The following is a 13,737-nucleotide window of genomic DNA, read 5'->3' as shown; positions in this document are numbered from 1 at the left end:
CTGTTATCTGGTGTTATAAAGATCTCACCTATTTAGAGGAGAAATATTATATTTCAAAAGTATGCATGTAACTACTTGTACTCCTCATGTTAAATTATGATTTGTGTTTTTAATCTAGATCATAAAAGAATATGAAAGAGCTATCATCTTTAGACTGGGTCGCATCTTACAAGGAGGAGCGAAAGGACCTGGTGAGTGCTTGCACTGTTGGTCTGGAAAGCAAAATGCATCCTTTTACTGATGTGATTTCCTTCATGAAGGTCTCTGTTGACTTAGAAGACTTCTCACAGCAGAATTTGTGCAACAATAGCAGTACGGCCTACCAGAAATTACCCTTTCCTTCCCGCCTCTCCCCTCCCCTTCCTATTTGAGTTGATAAGATTATCTTTAGGCCAGAAATAGCTGCAGCTATCGAAATTTGAGTGTGAGAATCCCTACTGAAATAAATGCTTCCAGTCATTATTTTCGGCAAACTTCAGTTAAGCTCCCACTGAGTTCCAGGCTCTGAGAATTCAAGGGACATGAAAACAGAGTCTCTGCCACCTTTCTGCCTGGTGGTGGGACGCCGGCAAGGAGACAGTTGACAGTTACAGTCCCACGTGGTCAGTGTTATGTCAGGAAGTCACAGGTGGCTGTGGAAGCCCAGAGAAGAGTGTCGGCCCCAAGTAGCAGGATGCTTTCTGGAGGTGACATCTCGGCAGGAAAAGGTGAGAACTGGAGGAGAGGTGTCCCCAGGATCAGAACGTGTGCAGAGCCATGCAGAGAAGAGCCCTGTAGGCTCAGTGAACTGCAGGCAGCCCAGCCGAGCCGGCGTGCAGGATGAGAAGAGGAGGGTGGTGAAGAGGTCAGCAGGGACAGGTTGTGCAGGGCGTGGTACGGCTTGTTTGTGGGAAGCAAACTGGAAGAAACAGCAAGATGGCATAAGAAGCAATTGCATCGGTCTAAGTGAAACAGGGATTTCCCGGGTGGTCCAGTGGTTAAGACTCCGCTTCCACTGTAGGGGCACGGGTTCAGTCCCTGCGGGGAACTAAGATCCCACATGCCGTGTGGGACGGCCAAGAAACAATGGTGAGTGAGAGCAAATGGGTGACAGTAAAAGCGGAGTAAGGAAATGCAGCCCACAGGTCTCGAGGGGACGGCTGGCTGTGGGGAGAAAGCCGCGGCGTCCAGGGTGCCGTTCCTGGCTCCCAGTGCACCCACTCGGGGGTCCAGGGTGCCGTCCCTGGCTCCCAGCGTATCCACTCGGGGGTCTAGGGTGCCGTTCCCGGCTCCCAGCGCACCCACTCGGGGGTCCAGGGTGCCGTCCCTGGCTCCCAGCGCACCCACTCGGGGGTCCAGGGTGCCGTCCCTGGCTCCCAGCACACCCACTCGGGGGTCCAGGGTGCCATTCCTGGCTCCCAGCGTATCCACTCGGGGGTCCAGGGTGCCGTCCCTGGCTCCCAGCGTATCCACTCGGGGGTCCAGGGTGCCGTTCCTGGCTCCCAGTGCACCCACTCGGGGGTCCAGGGTGCCGTCCCTGGCTCCCAGCATATCCACTCGGGGGTCTAGGGTGCCGTTCCCGGCTCCCAGTGCACCCACTCGGGGGTCCAGGGTGCCGTCCCTGGCTCCCAGCGCACCCACTCGGGGGTCCAGGGTGCCGTTCCTGGCTCCCAGCGCACCCACTCGGGGGTCCAGGGTGCCGTTCCTGGCTCCCAGCGCACCCACTCGGGGGTCCAGGGTGCCGTTCCTGGCTCCCAGCGCACCCACTCGGGGGTCCAGGGTGCCGTTCCTGGCTCCCAGCGTATCCACTCGGGGGTCCAGGGTGCCGTTCCTGGCTCCCAGCGCACCCACTGAGACGCCCTGCTTCCTTGCGGTTAATCGGGTTGATCCTGTGACAAGGAAGGGCACGGTGAGCTGATGAGTGAGGAGCCAGTGTGCACTGACCTCAGGTATGTCTCTGTTGCAGGTTTGTTTTTTATTCTGCCGTGCACTGACAGCTTCATCAAAGTGGACATGAGGACTATTTCATTTGATATTCCTCCTCAGGAGGTAAGGTTGTCGTTTGCTGTGGGTGACTGAGCTGTCCGGGGCCTGGCGTGGAGAGGCAGCAGGGCCAGCGGCCACAGCACAGCTGGAGAGCCCCTCTGCCCTCAGCGGTTTCTGGCCCGGTGACCTCCAGCAAGTTCTTTAACTTCTCTTTATGCCCGCATTTCCTCATCTATAAAGTAGAGGTTATAATAGCAGGACCTACTCTATAGAGTTCTTGTGAGGACTAAATGAGACGCTCTATGCAAAGTGCTTAGAGCAGAGGCTGATAAGTAGTCAGCGCTGTGAAAGTGCTTATTATTATTATAAACGTACTGTAGCGTCAGTGTAAGCATAATTCACCATTACCACTGTCATCAGCGCTCTCCCTACCACACTTCTCTCTGGGTTTCTGATAGAACATTCCTCTTACAGTGCTTGACAGTATTCTGGGTAAACTGGTTAGAAGCCAAAGAATTAGAGACTGCCCATTTGGTATTTTAGATAAGAATATGATATTTTATATGAGTAATTATTTCGTGCTTTTTCAAAGTGCCTCACCGTTGAAGCTCACAGCAGAATCCCAGAAAGTAGACAAGAATTCCTCCCGACTCAAGGACAGGGCCAGGACCTTCAGAGTCCCGGGTCAAGGCTTAGCTGTGGGACAGCTCCATGCTGAGTGCATCCTACGTTCGTTCTGTCCCAGCCCTTGACACAGTGATGGCCATCCTGGCCCTTGTGTCTGAGGGGGCGTCATGACCATCACAGGTAGAAGGCCTGAGAAGCAGGACCAAAGAGAACTGCTGGTGTTTGCTGGCCCGAGGCCAGGCCCTCAGCAGAGCGGTGGAGCCTGGTCACAGAATCCAGAGAGCAGCTCAGAAGCTTCGCTGCTGGTCCTGAGCCAAGCAGTCAGTGAGGCGAGACTTTGTAATCCACACGTATGTAGTGACACCAGAAATCGTTTTACCCGTAAAAGCAAGACTGAGAGCACGTCTGTATTCTCTGTGTGGAAGGTTGACTCTTAGAAGGAGCCCTCTGAGGGTAGCAGGGAGTTCTGGCACTTTCCTCTGTAAACACAGCGAGCATCTGGCAGGGTCACGGCAAGCCTCTGCCTTCCAGCTGCTCCCTGAACGCAGAGCGGTTTGAAACTTGGCAAGCAGTCCTTTTTCTGATCCCCTGTGAACTTGTTATGAAGGAAGATAAACACTCTGCCTACAATAATCAGTAGATAGAGAAGCTGCAACTTTACAAAGCTCCAGCCATGGCAGAGTCTCCATGGCAAGAATTCCTTTAGAAATGACCAACATTTTCCATCACATCATGGGAAAAAATTAATTTTCACACAAGATGGTAATATATTATGTATCTATTTACAAACTCCCCACTTCTCCAAATTTGAAGTATTTTTATGTTACTGAGAAAAAAGAATTAACTCTTTTTATGCCTGGCAGAACTAAACAGCTATTACCATTTTTATGACTTTTTCCCATGTACATCTTTACATTCTCAAAATGGCTTCACTTGCAAACATCTTTTTTGACCTTCAAAGAAATTTGCTTAGAATTGGGCAATATTAGTAGCCCCATCTTACAGATGAGGAGTCGCTAAGTCAAACAGCTGAAAGCCCTCGCTGGAGGTCCCTGAGGAGGAGCTGGCAGAGCTGGGACTGTAGTTGAGGCCTCCTGACTCTCCCCACACTGCTCCTCCCACAGTCTAGTCCTTCTCCTGTTTTACTGACTACCTGCTGTGTATCAAGCACTCTGCCAGTGCTACAGATAAAAGGACAGACTGCCTTCAGAAGTTCATAGTCGAACAGGGAGGCAGTGGTGTCAATAAATCACGTCACTGCAGGGACTGGGTGAAGGAATGAGTGTGTAACTCTGCCGGGAGGGTCAGGCAAGTTTCATAGAGAAGAGGACACTTGAGCTGTGTCTTAGATGCCGTACCCGTCTGACGTTGTGGGGAGGAGAGATGAGGGGGACCCCCTAGCAGAGGAACGCCTGCAGGGAGGCCCGGGACAAGGAGCGTGGTGCATGTGGGAGCCCCACATCGTCCAGTGGAGGACGTGTGCAGGAGTGGGGAGGAAGGAGGCCAGAGGACAGGTATCAAAGGGCTTTGAACCAAACCAAGGACTCTGCCGTTGAACGTGACAGGAAGCACTGACACACTGGGTCTGTGTCCTGTAACCATTTTATGAAGCACACTGTAAATATGCTTTCACCCTGACATCGCCCTGTGAAGAGAGTTCAGTTCTTTGGTCCCAGTAACACTGCACTGCTTCAGGCTCATCAGACACAGGCTCTCTGGCGCCCCCGCCCCTTGTCACACATTGCTGTCTGCCTTGGATACTCTCACTCCATCCTCAGAAAATTATTTCCTTTTTCAAGAGTTAGTTCATGTCTCACCTCTGCCACCTGCAACTGCCCATCTTTGTCCCTTAGAGCGTCCCTTGATTCCCTGACCTCCTTGAAAGTAGGAACTAAGTGTTTTTCATGCCTTTATCCCTGAAACCTAGCACAGTGCCGGCTACTGACTGTGACTAAGTCTCAGTATGTGTTGAATGAGCAAATGAGTGAATGGAATTAATAGTAAACGAAAGTACTTTATTAAAATTTTTAAGACATAGTGAACATCCTGATACTTGGCGGTCTTAGTCCCTTGCGGTCTCTGTAACAAATTCGGTGGCTTATAAACCAGATATGTAGTGTTCACAGTTCTGAAGTAGTGCTGGTGAAGACACCAGCAAATGTGGTGTCTGATGAGGGCCTGCCTCCCCATTCCTAGATCACTGTTTGTGTCCTCACTTTATGATCTCATGTAGTAGAAGGGGGAGGGGTCTCTCTGGGGTCTCTTTTATAAGGGTGCTAATCCCATTCATGAGGGCTCCACCCTCGTGGCCTCCCAAAGGCCCCACCTCCAAACACCAACACATTGGGGATGGAGTTTCAACATGAATTTTAGGGAGATGCAAACATTCAGTCAATAGCACTTACTAAAAAAATCAGCTCTTATTTTAAGACATTCAGTGGGATCACAGTCCTTGCAGCCTTATTAAAGGGGAGGCTGATGGACTTCCCGTTGCCTCCCTGCGTCGCAGATCCTCACTAAGGACTCGGTCACCATCAGCGTGGACGGCGTGGTCTATTACCGTGTGCAGAACGCTACTCTGGCCGTGGCAAACATCACCAACGCTGACTCAGCAACCCGTCTCTTGGCACAAACGACCCTGAGGAACGTCCTGGGCACCAAGAACCTTTCCCAGATCCTCTCTGACAGGGAGGAAATCGCACACAACATGCAGGTGAGGTGGGCACCGCTGGCGCAGCTCAACTGCAGGTTTGGGAAGAGGAGTACAGGGCCCATGGGCATTTGACAACTTTTCATTAAGTCAACTTGGAGAATCACTGGCCTTTTTTTCTTCATAGAAAACTCTCCCCAAGCTTGATGGAGGGGGATTTTTTTCATATAAGTTGGTTATAGGTTAATAACACTCCAATGCGTGCATTGTTTTTAAATTCCCTCCAGTATAAATTTTTTTCCCCAAAGTTAGTGTTAGCCTTTTTCTTTTAGCATAATAGTTCAGAGGCTATTCTGCAAGCCAGGGCAGGTATGGCTGGAGCCACGTTCTGTGCGAGTCCTATGACTTTGTTTGTAACTCCTGCACTTTCCAATCTTGCCTTCATAACAGATGATGAATCAAATCTGACTTGGTCAAAAAAAATCAGGTACCATCACCTGAACTGTTACTGTTTGTGCAGATTTCTTTGGTCTCTTGTGATGCCCCAACAACCGTATGAAATGGAATAGTGTGATTTCACTCCTCCCGTTGTAAAGGGAGGAGGTTGAAGCACAAAGAAGTAGCCTGGCTTGCACAGTCCCATTAGCTCAGGAGTTCTCTGGCCACCTGTTTTAATAAGTGCAGTTTTATTAGAATGCAGCCACACCCATTGATTGGTATATTATTTTCCATGGCCACTTTTAATCTGCACAGCAGAGTTAGTTGCAACAGACACTGAAAATCAGTAGCCACTGTAACCCTTTTAGGGCTTCCCAGGAGGCACTAAGGCGGGTAAGGAACCCGCCTGCCGTGCAGGAGCCGTAGAGACGCAGGTTCAGTTCCTGGGTCAGGGAGGTCCCTGGAGGAGGGCATGACAACCCACTCCAGTGTTCTTGCTTGGAGAATCCTATGGACAGAGGAGCCTGGAGGACTACAGTCCATTGGGTCGCAAAGATCTGGACACGAATGAAGCGACTTAGCAGCAGCAGAAGGAATTTAGCTCTTTTAGAAAACGTTTGCCAACCCACATTAGCTTATTAGGAGCAGAATCAAGAAAACTTCCCAGTAATCCAGCCTCCCACTTCAGCCTGCATGCCGCCGTGGCTGACTCTCTCCGCAGCCCTCCACCAGCGCCTCACCCACTCCAGATCCCAGTGAACACAGCTGCCTTAGGCTCCTGAGCGAGGACTGAACATTTTCAGCCTGCCTTCTGTCTTCCTAACAGTGTACCCTGGATGATGCCACTGATGACTGGGGAATAAAGGTGGAGCGCGTGGAAATTAAGGACGTGAAGCTGCCAGTGCAGTTGCAGAGAGCCATGGCTGCAGAGGCAGAGGCGTCCCGGGAGGCCCGAGCCAAGGTACCTTTGTGTTTTTTGTGTGGTTTGTTTTTCCCGTTGAGTCTTCCTTTTTAAATATACAATGTAAACATGCTGGTTGTAAAAAATCCAAATAGTCCCAAAGTAGCAAAGATGAAAGCTCTCCTCATCACTTTAAATCATATCCCCTCCCACCAGAGGCCACTACTCTTACCAGCTCAGTGTATATGTTGACACCCCCAGATTTTCACTGGGGTTTATTGACTAGGCTGTCAGTCTGCTGGCCTATTTTACAGAAGTAGGGTCACAGCACATACTGTCCTTCACCTTGCTTTCTTACAAACCGCACCTCCTAGGAATTCCAGTACATAGGTAGCTGCCTGGCTCTGTTAGAACTGCGTACGCCCTGCGTTATTCTCCCAGCCCTCTGTTAAGGACACACCAACAGTCTGACTTCAGAGTGAACGGCTGTCCCATCCCTTCCTTATTTTTGTCTCTTTCTTCCTTTTCCCAAGTTGTTCTTCCTTCTTACAGTTTCCATCTTCCTTTCTCTCCTCTTTTTTTTTTCCCACTTCTTTTTCCTTGATGTCTGATTTTTTTCCCCTTTTTGTCTTTTTTTTAAATCATCATCCCTGACTGTGTTTTAACCCTGCATGGGTGTGTGACATCCATGGGAGGTGCTGAGGGAATATTTGTGAATCTGGAAAAGAAGATATGTTCAAATGAGTTCATAAGGATGTCTTACCAAACCCAAGGGTAGGAAGTAGAGTCAAGCCTCACCAGAATCAAAGCCAGAGACCAGAAGGCAGCCTCAGGGGAGGCAGGCATTCCACATCCTGGGCCTCGCCTCGCTGCAGACAGCTGGAGGGGAGAAGGTCTGGTTCTCAAGTGCGTGTGTCTCCCGGCCGAATGCTGTGGGAAGCAGACCAGCCCCCACCCCAGATTCACTTCAGAGTGACCCAGCTTCGATCAAAGATCTTAAAAAGGTCCCACACCCCCTCACCTGTGAATAGATGGAGGAAGAGGGACAGTCTTCATAGGAGCAGTTGCTGTGGACGTGACAGATCTCCCAAGATACCAGTAGCGAACCAATTTGTTGTTGTTAGAAAACAGTAGCAGCTGGTGATAACTGGCTAACCACAGAACCCTGCCCTTCTGTTAGGATGCCCTGTAAGCTACAGATGCTGCTGCTGCTAAGTCGCTTCAGTTGTGTCTGACTCTGTGTGACCCCATAGACCGCAGCCCACCAGGCTCCCCTGTCCCTGGGATTCTCCAGGCAAGGACACTGGAGTGGGTTGCCATTTCTTTCTCCATTGCATGAAAGTGAAAAGTGAAAGTGAAGTCGCTCAGTCCTGTCCGACTCTTAGTGACCCCGTGGACTGCAGTCTACTAGGCTCCTCCATCCATGGGATTCTCCAGGCAAGAGTACTGGAGTGAGTTGCCATTGCCTTCTCCAAAGCCACAGATGGGTCACTCTAATTTTTTAGCCAGCACCAAATAGATTCATTTGACACACTGCATCCAGAATGTTTCACTAACCAGAACTTTTAGATTTTCCTAATGTGTTAATTGGGCTTCTCAGGTGACTCAGTGGTAAAGAATCCACCTGCCAAGCAGGAGACTCATGTTTGATCCCTGGGTCAGGAAGATCTTCTTGAGAAGGAAATGGCGACCCACTCCAGTGCTCTTGCCTGGAAAAGCCCATGGACAGAGGAGCCTGGTGGGCTGCCGTCCGTGGGGTCGCAGAGTTGGACGCGACTGAGCGACTGAACAACAGTGGGTTGACTGGCGCTTCCGACACTGCAGGGCCCTCAAGTCTTTTCTCTCCAAACCATGATATTTTATTTAGAAGATTTAATTGTATTTATGAGAATGATATTAACTATGCCTCACTATAATTTAGTTATTTTGAAAATGAGGGATCCCTTTTACCTAGAATCTGTCATTAACCAAAAGCCCCGTTCCCAAACCACGTTGAATAATATAATTTATCATACATAGACGATACAGAATATTGGCGCCCCAAGGGTCCTTAGAGATTATCTTCTGAAGGTGACAAATGCTGCCTGTCCCCCTCCAGCTCCCATGCCCGTCGTTGACCACAGCGCTGCTTTCCACTGAGCTTGGGCTTGACCTGAGAATGCTGCTGAAGCACTCTAGGTGTGCGTACGGGCGAGCTAAGTCGATTCAGTAATACCTGACTCTTCGCCACCCTATGGGCTATAGCCTGCCATACTCCTCTGTCCATGGGATTTTTCAGGCAAGAACACTAGAGTGGGCTGCCATTTCCTCCTGCAGGGGATTTTCCCAGCCCAGGGATCAAACCCATGTCTCTCGAGTCCCCTGCACTGGCAGGCAGGCTCTCCCTCCAGCGCCAGCTGGGAAGCCCTGATGCACACTCGGTAACCACCCACAGCTGCTTGAAATTGGCCCTGAGAACAAAACGCATTTGCCATTCCCACTATTTTGACAAAAATATCAAACCCCAAAAAAGTGATGTGATCTCAAAATCACACAGTTGATTAGTGACTGTGGAAATTAAGATTTCTTGTGCTCCTCACTGCCTTCTTTCCAGGAAGGACTGAGCCTCCTTTGCAAACATTCCACCAGTTAGGAAAGAGCTCCTGACTTCGCTTTATAAGAAAAAATAAAGTCACTTAGGTTTCTGAATTACTGGGCTCTCACTGGATCTGGCTGTCTTTAAGGTTGGGGTTCGGAGAAGGCAGTGGCACCCCACTCCAGTACTCTTGCCTGGAAAATCCCATGGACGGAGGAGCCTGGTGGGCTGCAGTCCACGGGGTCGCTAAGAGTCAGACACGACTGAGCGACTTCCCTTTCACTTTTCACTTTCATGCATTGGAGAAGGAAATGGCAACCCACTCCAGTGTTCCTGCCTGGAGAATCCCAGGGACGGGGGAGCCTGGTGGGCTGCCGTCTATGGGGTCACACAGAGTTGGACACGACTGAAGCGACTTAGCAGTAGCAGTAAGGGTGGGGTTAACACACAGAATCTCAAGGAGTCTTAATTCTTCCATAGAGTCCAGTTATCCTACAACAACCACAAGGCCCAGTATTCAAGTTCTCAGAGAAATAGGGGTCACTGTTTCTTAAATAAATTGCAAAGGAAAAGGTTGTAAGAGTCTATCGACTAAGAGACTTCAGAGAAAAATTCCTCAAGTTAATTAGCCTGAAATGCAAACTCATGTCACAAGCAGATGCCACTCTAAACATTCACTGTAATGGGTTTAAACAAGAAAGAAAGATCCAAGTGTGGGGGAGGGGGAGGTCTCGGTGGCGAGAACACGCATTGGTGCAACAGCTCTGGAGCGTCTGGCCACGTGGATCTGAGCGGAATGCATGCTTGTTTCCCAGAAGACGTGTGCTGGAGTGTTCACAGCAGCACTTTGTAGTACCCCTGACTAGAGATTATCCAGACATCCGCTGCTAGCTGAATGGATAATGGTTGAGATGAAGACTTCCTAGACTGCAAAGAAAATGAGCACATTAAGTGCTCACAAGCGTCATTTGAGAGAAAAGTTACAAGAGGACAGATTCTCCTGAACTGTTATGTTAGCGGGACCTCTTTTAAGGTTTTCAGACCATGACTGGAAATGTAATATCTTTTGTGCTTGCAGATTCTCCCTTTTTTCCTTTGTCACGATTCTCAGAAAAGTGCCTGGCATGGGCTTTGGGCTTGCACCTCTGGACCTAGTTGTGTGATAACTGAGCGGGTGGAGTACAGGACGCAGGTGGCCTTTCCAGCCCTTCCCTCAGAGCAGCCCCCTGGGCCGCAGGAGGAGACAGCAGGACCCTTCCACAGGCCTGAACTCACCAGCTATGACACTGCTGCTGCTGCTGCTGCTGCTGCTGCTGCTAAGTCGCTTCAGTCATGTCCAACTCTGTGCGACCCCATAGATGGCAGCCCACCAGCCTCCCCTGTCCCTGGGATTCTCCAGGCAGGAACACTGGAGTGGGTTGCCATTTCCTTCTCCAATGCATGAAAGTGAAAAGTGAAAGGGAAGTCGCTCAGTCTGACTCTTAGCGACCCCGTGGACTGCAGCCCACCAGGCTCCTCTGTCCATGGGATTTTCCAGGCAAGAGTACTGGAGTGGGGTGCCATTGCCTTCTCCGAGCTTTGACACGATGCTCTGTGAATAGGAAGTGTCGATTGACAGGGCTCCGGGCTTCTGGCAGAAACTGCGAGTGCCTGGTTTCTAAGACCCTGCCCACAGCACCCGCTTGGCTTGTATTAGACACGGCTAGGGTATTGTGTTCACATCTTTGGCAGCTCACTCAGACCAGCTTTTCTAGTAACAAAATGTGTGCCCAGCTGGGTGGGTCTGGCTTCCCAGCCAAGAAATGGTGTGCTGATTGGTAGTGGGAGCTGAGCTATCTTTGCAGTTGATCTGTGTCCAGACAGGGGGAAAAAAAAAAGCGCCTTATTGGACATCTGAGCTGACGGGAAAAATCAGAGCCTGCTGTGCCCGTGGCAGGGTCAGCTTGTGTGTTCTGTCCAGGCCTTGCCTGGGAGACAGTTCCCAGAGTTCTTCTCAGTGTGGCTGGCACTGGGCCCTTCCCACACACTTAGGGGGACATAATGCTTTAAAATGCTGATAAATTCCAGTTTTTATCCTCTAATCTGGTCCCTTCTTCCAGTAAGGCTCCTCTGTCTCACCTAATGCACAGCACAGAACCCAGACACAGCCTGTGCCCCTCGAGTCCCGCCCAGTCCACCCCACACTGTTGAGTCTCAACAGCCCATTTCCTTCTCCGCCCACACCACTGGTGACTGACACCAGGTCACTCCGAAAGCTCTCCTCCGTCTCTTCTCATACTGATGCTCTAACATCTGGTGGAGGCTTTTCTCTAACTCTGAGGCTTCCCACCGCCTTCAGGATAAAGACGAACACCTGGGTCCCTGCTGCCCTTCCCGCCCTCCTGTTCACCCCCCTCCCCGTCCTGTTCAGCCCCCCCAGTTCACCCCCACCTCCCCCTCCTGTTCACCCCCACCTCCCCCTCCTGCTCACCCCCCTCCCTATTCACCCCCTCCCCCCTCCCCCACTCACAGTTCACTCCCCCTCTGCCCTGTTCGCCCCCACCTCCCCCTCCTCCTCACAGTGCTCACCTGCTTATAGTTTCCTGGAACACTAGGTTTTTTTATACCGCAGTACCTTTTCCCATGTTCTGCCTGAAATAGTCTTTCTCACCTTAGTCCAAACAGCAAGGCCTCCATCCTCTATTGTTCCGCTTCATCGAGGGCATAACCCCACCACTTCACCTTTGGCAAAAACTGCTTTCCTCTTCCTGCCAGCTCTGGGCCTTGTACCTGCCTCAGTCAGCATTTGTCACGTTGGAATGAAATGATCTGCTTCCGAGTCCATCTGCCCTGCTTGGCCAGGAGCTGAAGGACGTGGAGGAGTCCCTCCTCTACCCTAGCCCCTTTATAGGTCTTGACACCCGGGAGGCCCCAAAGCTTACTGTGTAACTGAATGAAATTATACTGGTCGTAAGACCATTGCTTTCAATTCTCATATTCACAGAAGTATTGAAAACCTCCAGCTGTAAGTTGTAGATTTACCAGCCTAATAGTTTTTTAGGATCTGTGCAATAGTGTTTGCAGTCTTATTTCCCCTAAGAAATTCCCTGTGGATGTCATAATTGTTATACGTTGAATAAATACTCATACTTATGCAGTTGCATTGAAATAAAAATTTAGCATAAGAAGAAAAAAAAAACCATTAGTATTTTGAGATTCCTGTGAGAACAACCTAACTATACTTTTAGGAGGGTTATGGTATCTTTACACCTGTCCTCCTAGGATTAGGACTTAGGAATAGCTGCCTTGACTTGGCTTCTGACTCTCTTAAGAATTAGGGCATAGGTGGATCCAAAAGTTAGGTCTGGTCACTCGCCCTTGCTATGTAATTAGCTCTGTTTATACACTTCAACACGTAACAGACCTCTGTCTTCCTTACAATGGTCCCATGAGGTCGGTGCTTTCCCATTTTAAGAATAAGAAACTGAGGCTCAGAATGTTAAATAACCTTTCTGAGGACATTCAGCTAGGAAGCGTTAGGTTTGCAATTTGAGCTCAAGACCACCTAAACTCTTGGAGAAGGCAATGGCAACCCACTCCAGTACTCTTGGAGTCAGACATGACTAAGCAACTTCACTTTCACTTTTCACTTTCATGCATTGGAGAAGGAAATGGCAACCCACTCCAGTGTTCTTGCCTGGAGAATCCCAGGGACGGTGGAGCCTGGCGGGCTGCCGTCTATGGGGTTGCACAGAGTCGGACACGACTGAAGTGACTTAGCAGCAGCAGCAGCAGCAGCCACCTAAACTCTAAAACCCCTGCCCTCCCCACCTCTCCAAAAGCCTTCAAGCTTTGCTCACATAACCCCTCAAAGAATTCAGAAAATCTGTGTGTCCCATCTCACATTTTAAATAGACATGTACATTTTTTCATTTTGAATGTGGATATTTGCCAAACATATAAGTCCTGGCATGTTTTAAATATTGACATTTTGAGGTAAAACTGTTAACATCATTCATTTTAAATGCTTTCTTTGAAATTTAGGTAACAATGATTCCATTCTCTATTTTATAGAATGATGAGAAAATAAGCTCTTTTAATAGTTAGGAATTTTCATTTTTCGTTTTTCTCCTTGAATTTATGTTTTCATTTCACATCCTTACAGAGTCCTTTCCTAATATATTTTGTTATGAATTATTTCATCACCCTTCTGAAACACATCTAGTATATAAGTTAAACTACTTCACAGTTTTCTCTGACTACAACCAAGGGTCTCAATGAGATGAATGAAGAATGAGTCCGTGTCTTGTCGACGGCTCTTACTTATTGCTAGAATAGGCAAGAGTTGGCATCAGTTCTCTTATTTTTCGTTTCTACAAGTATGAGAAGTAAGAAATCTTATTCATATAAATAAGTAGATGGAAATGGAAGGGGTTTTTTTAAATACTTTTATACAGTACTTAGCACTCCCTCTGAATCTATGTGCTGAAAAATCCTATGACTTTTTTGATCTTTCATGAAAAACATTTTTAATTATCTATCAGCTTGCAGTACAATAAGGTCCTCTTCCCTTTCTTTGAAATCAAAGAATTGAAAATCTAT

General features: G+C 49.0%; 1 protein-coding gene across 1 annotated transcript in view; it reads left to right on the top strand.

Annotated features, from left to right (window-relative positions):
- STOM (stomatin) overlaps positions 1-13,737 on the top strand; it is a 33,846-nt gene that overhangs the window by 17,542 nt on the left and 2,567 nt on the right. The window contains exons 3-6 of the mRNA XM_086414036.1: positions 119-191; positions 1,946-2,028; positions 5,102-5,305; positions 6,507-6,641. Coding sequence (XP_086270162.1) covers positions 119-191; positions 1,946-2,028; positions 5,102-5,305; positions 6,507-6,641 — 495 coding nt within the window. The remainder of the gene's footprint in view (positions 1-118; positions 192-1,945; positions 2,029-5,101; positions 5,306-6,506; positions 6,642-13,737) is intronic.

The sequence above is a fragment of the Bos grunniens genome, chromosome 8, assembly GCF_055505025.1.
Source record: "Bos grunniens cultivar Pamir isolate PY7600 chromosome 8, Bosgru_T2T1.0, whole genome shotgun sequence".
Classification (NCBI taxonomy): Eukaryota; Metazoa; Chordata; class Mammalia; order Artiodactyla; family Bovidae; genus Bos; species Bos grunniens.
The sequence above is the reverse complement of the archived record's forward strand: the minus strand, read 5'-3'. Positions and strand labels throughout refer to the sequence as shown.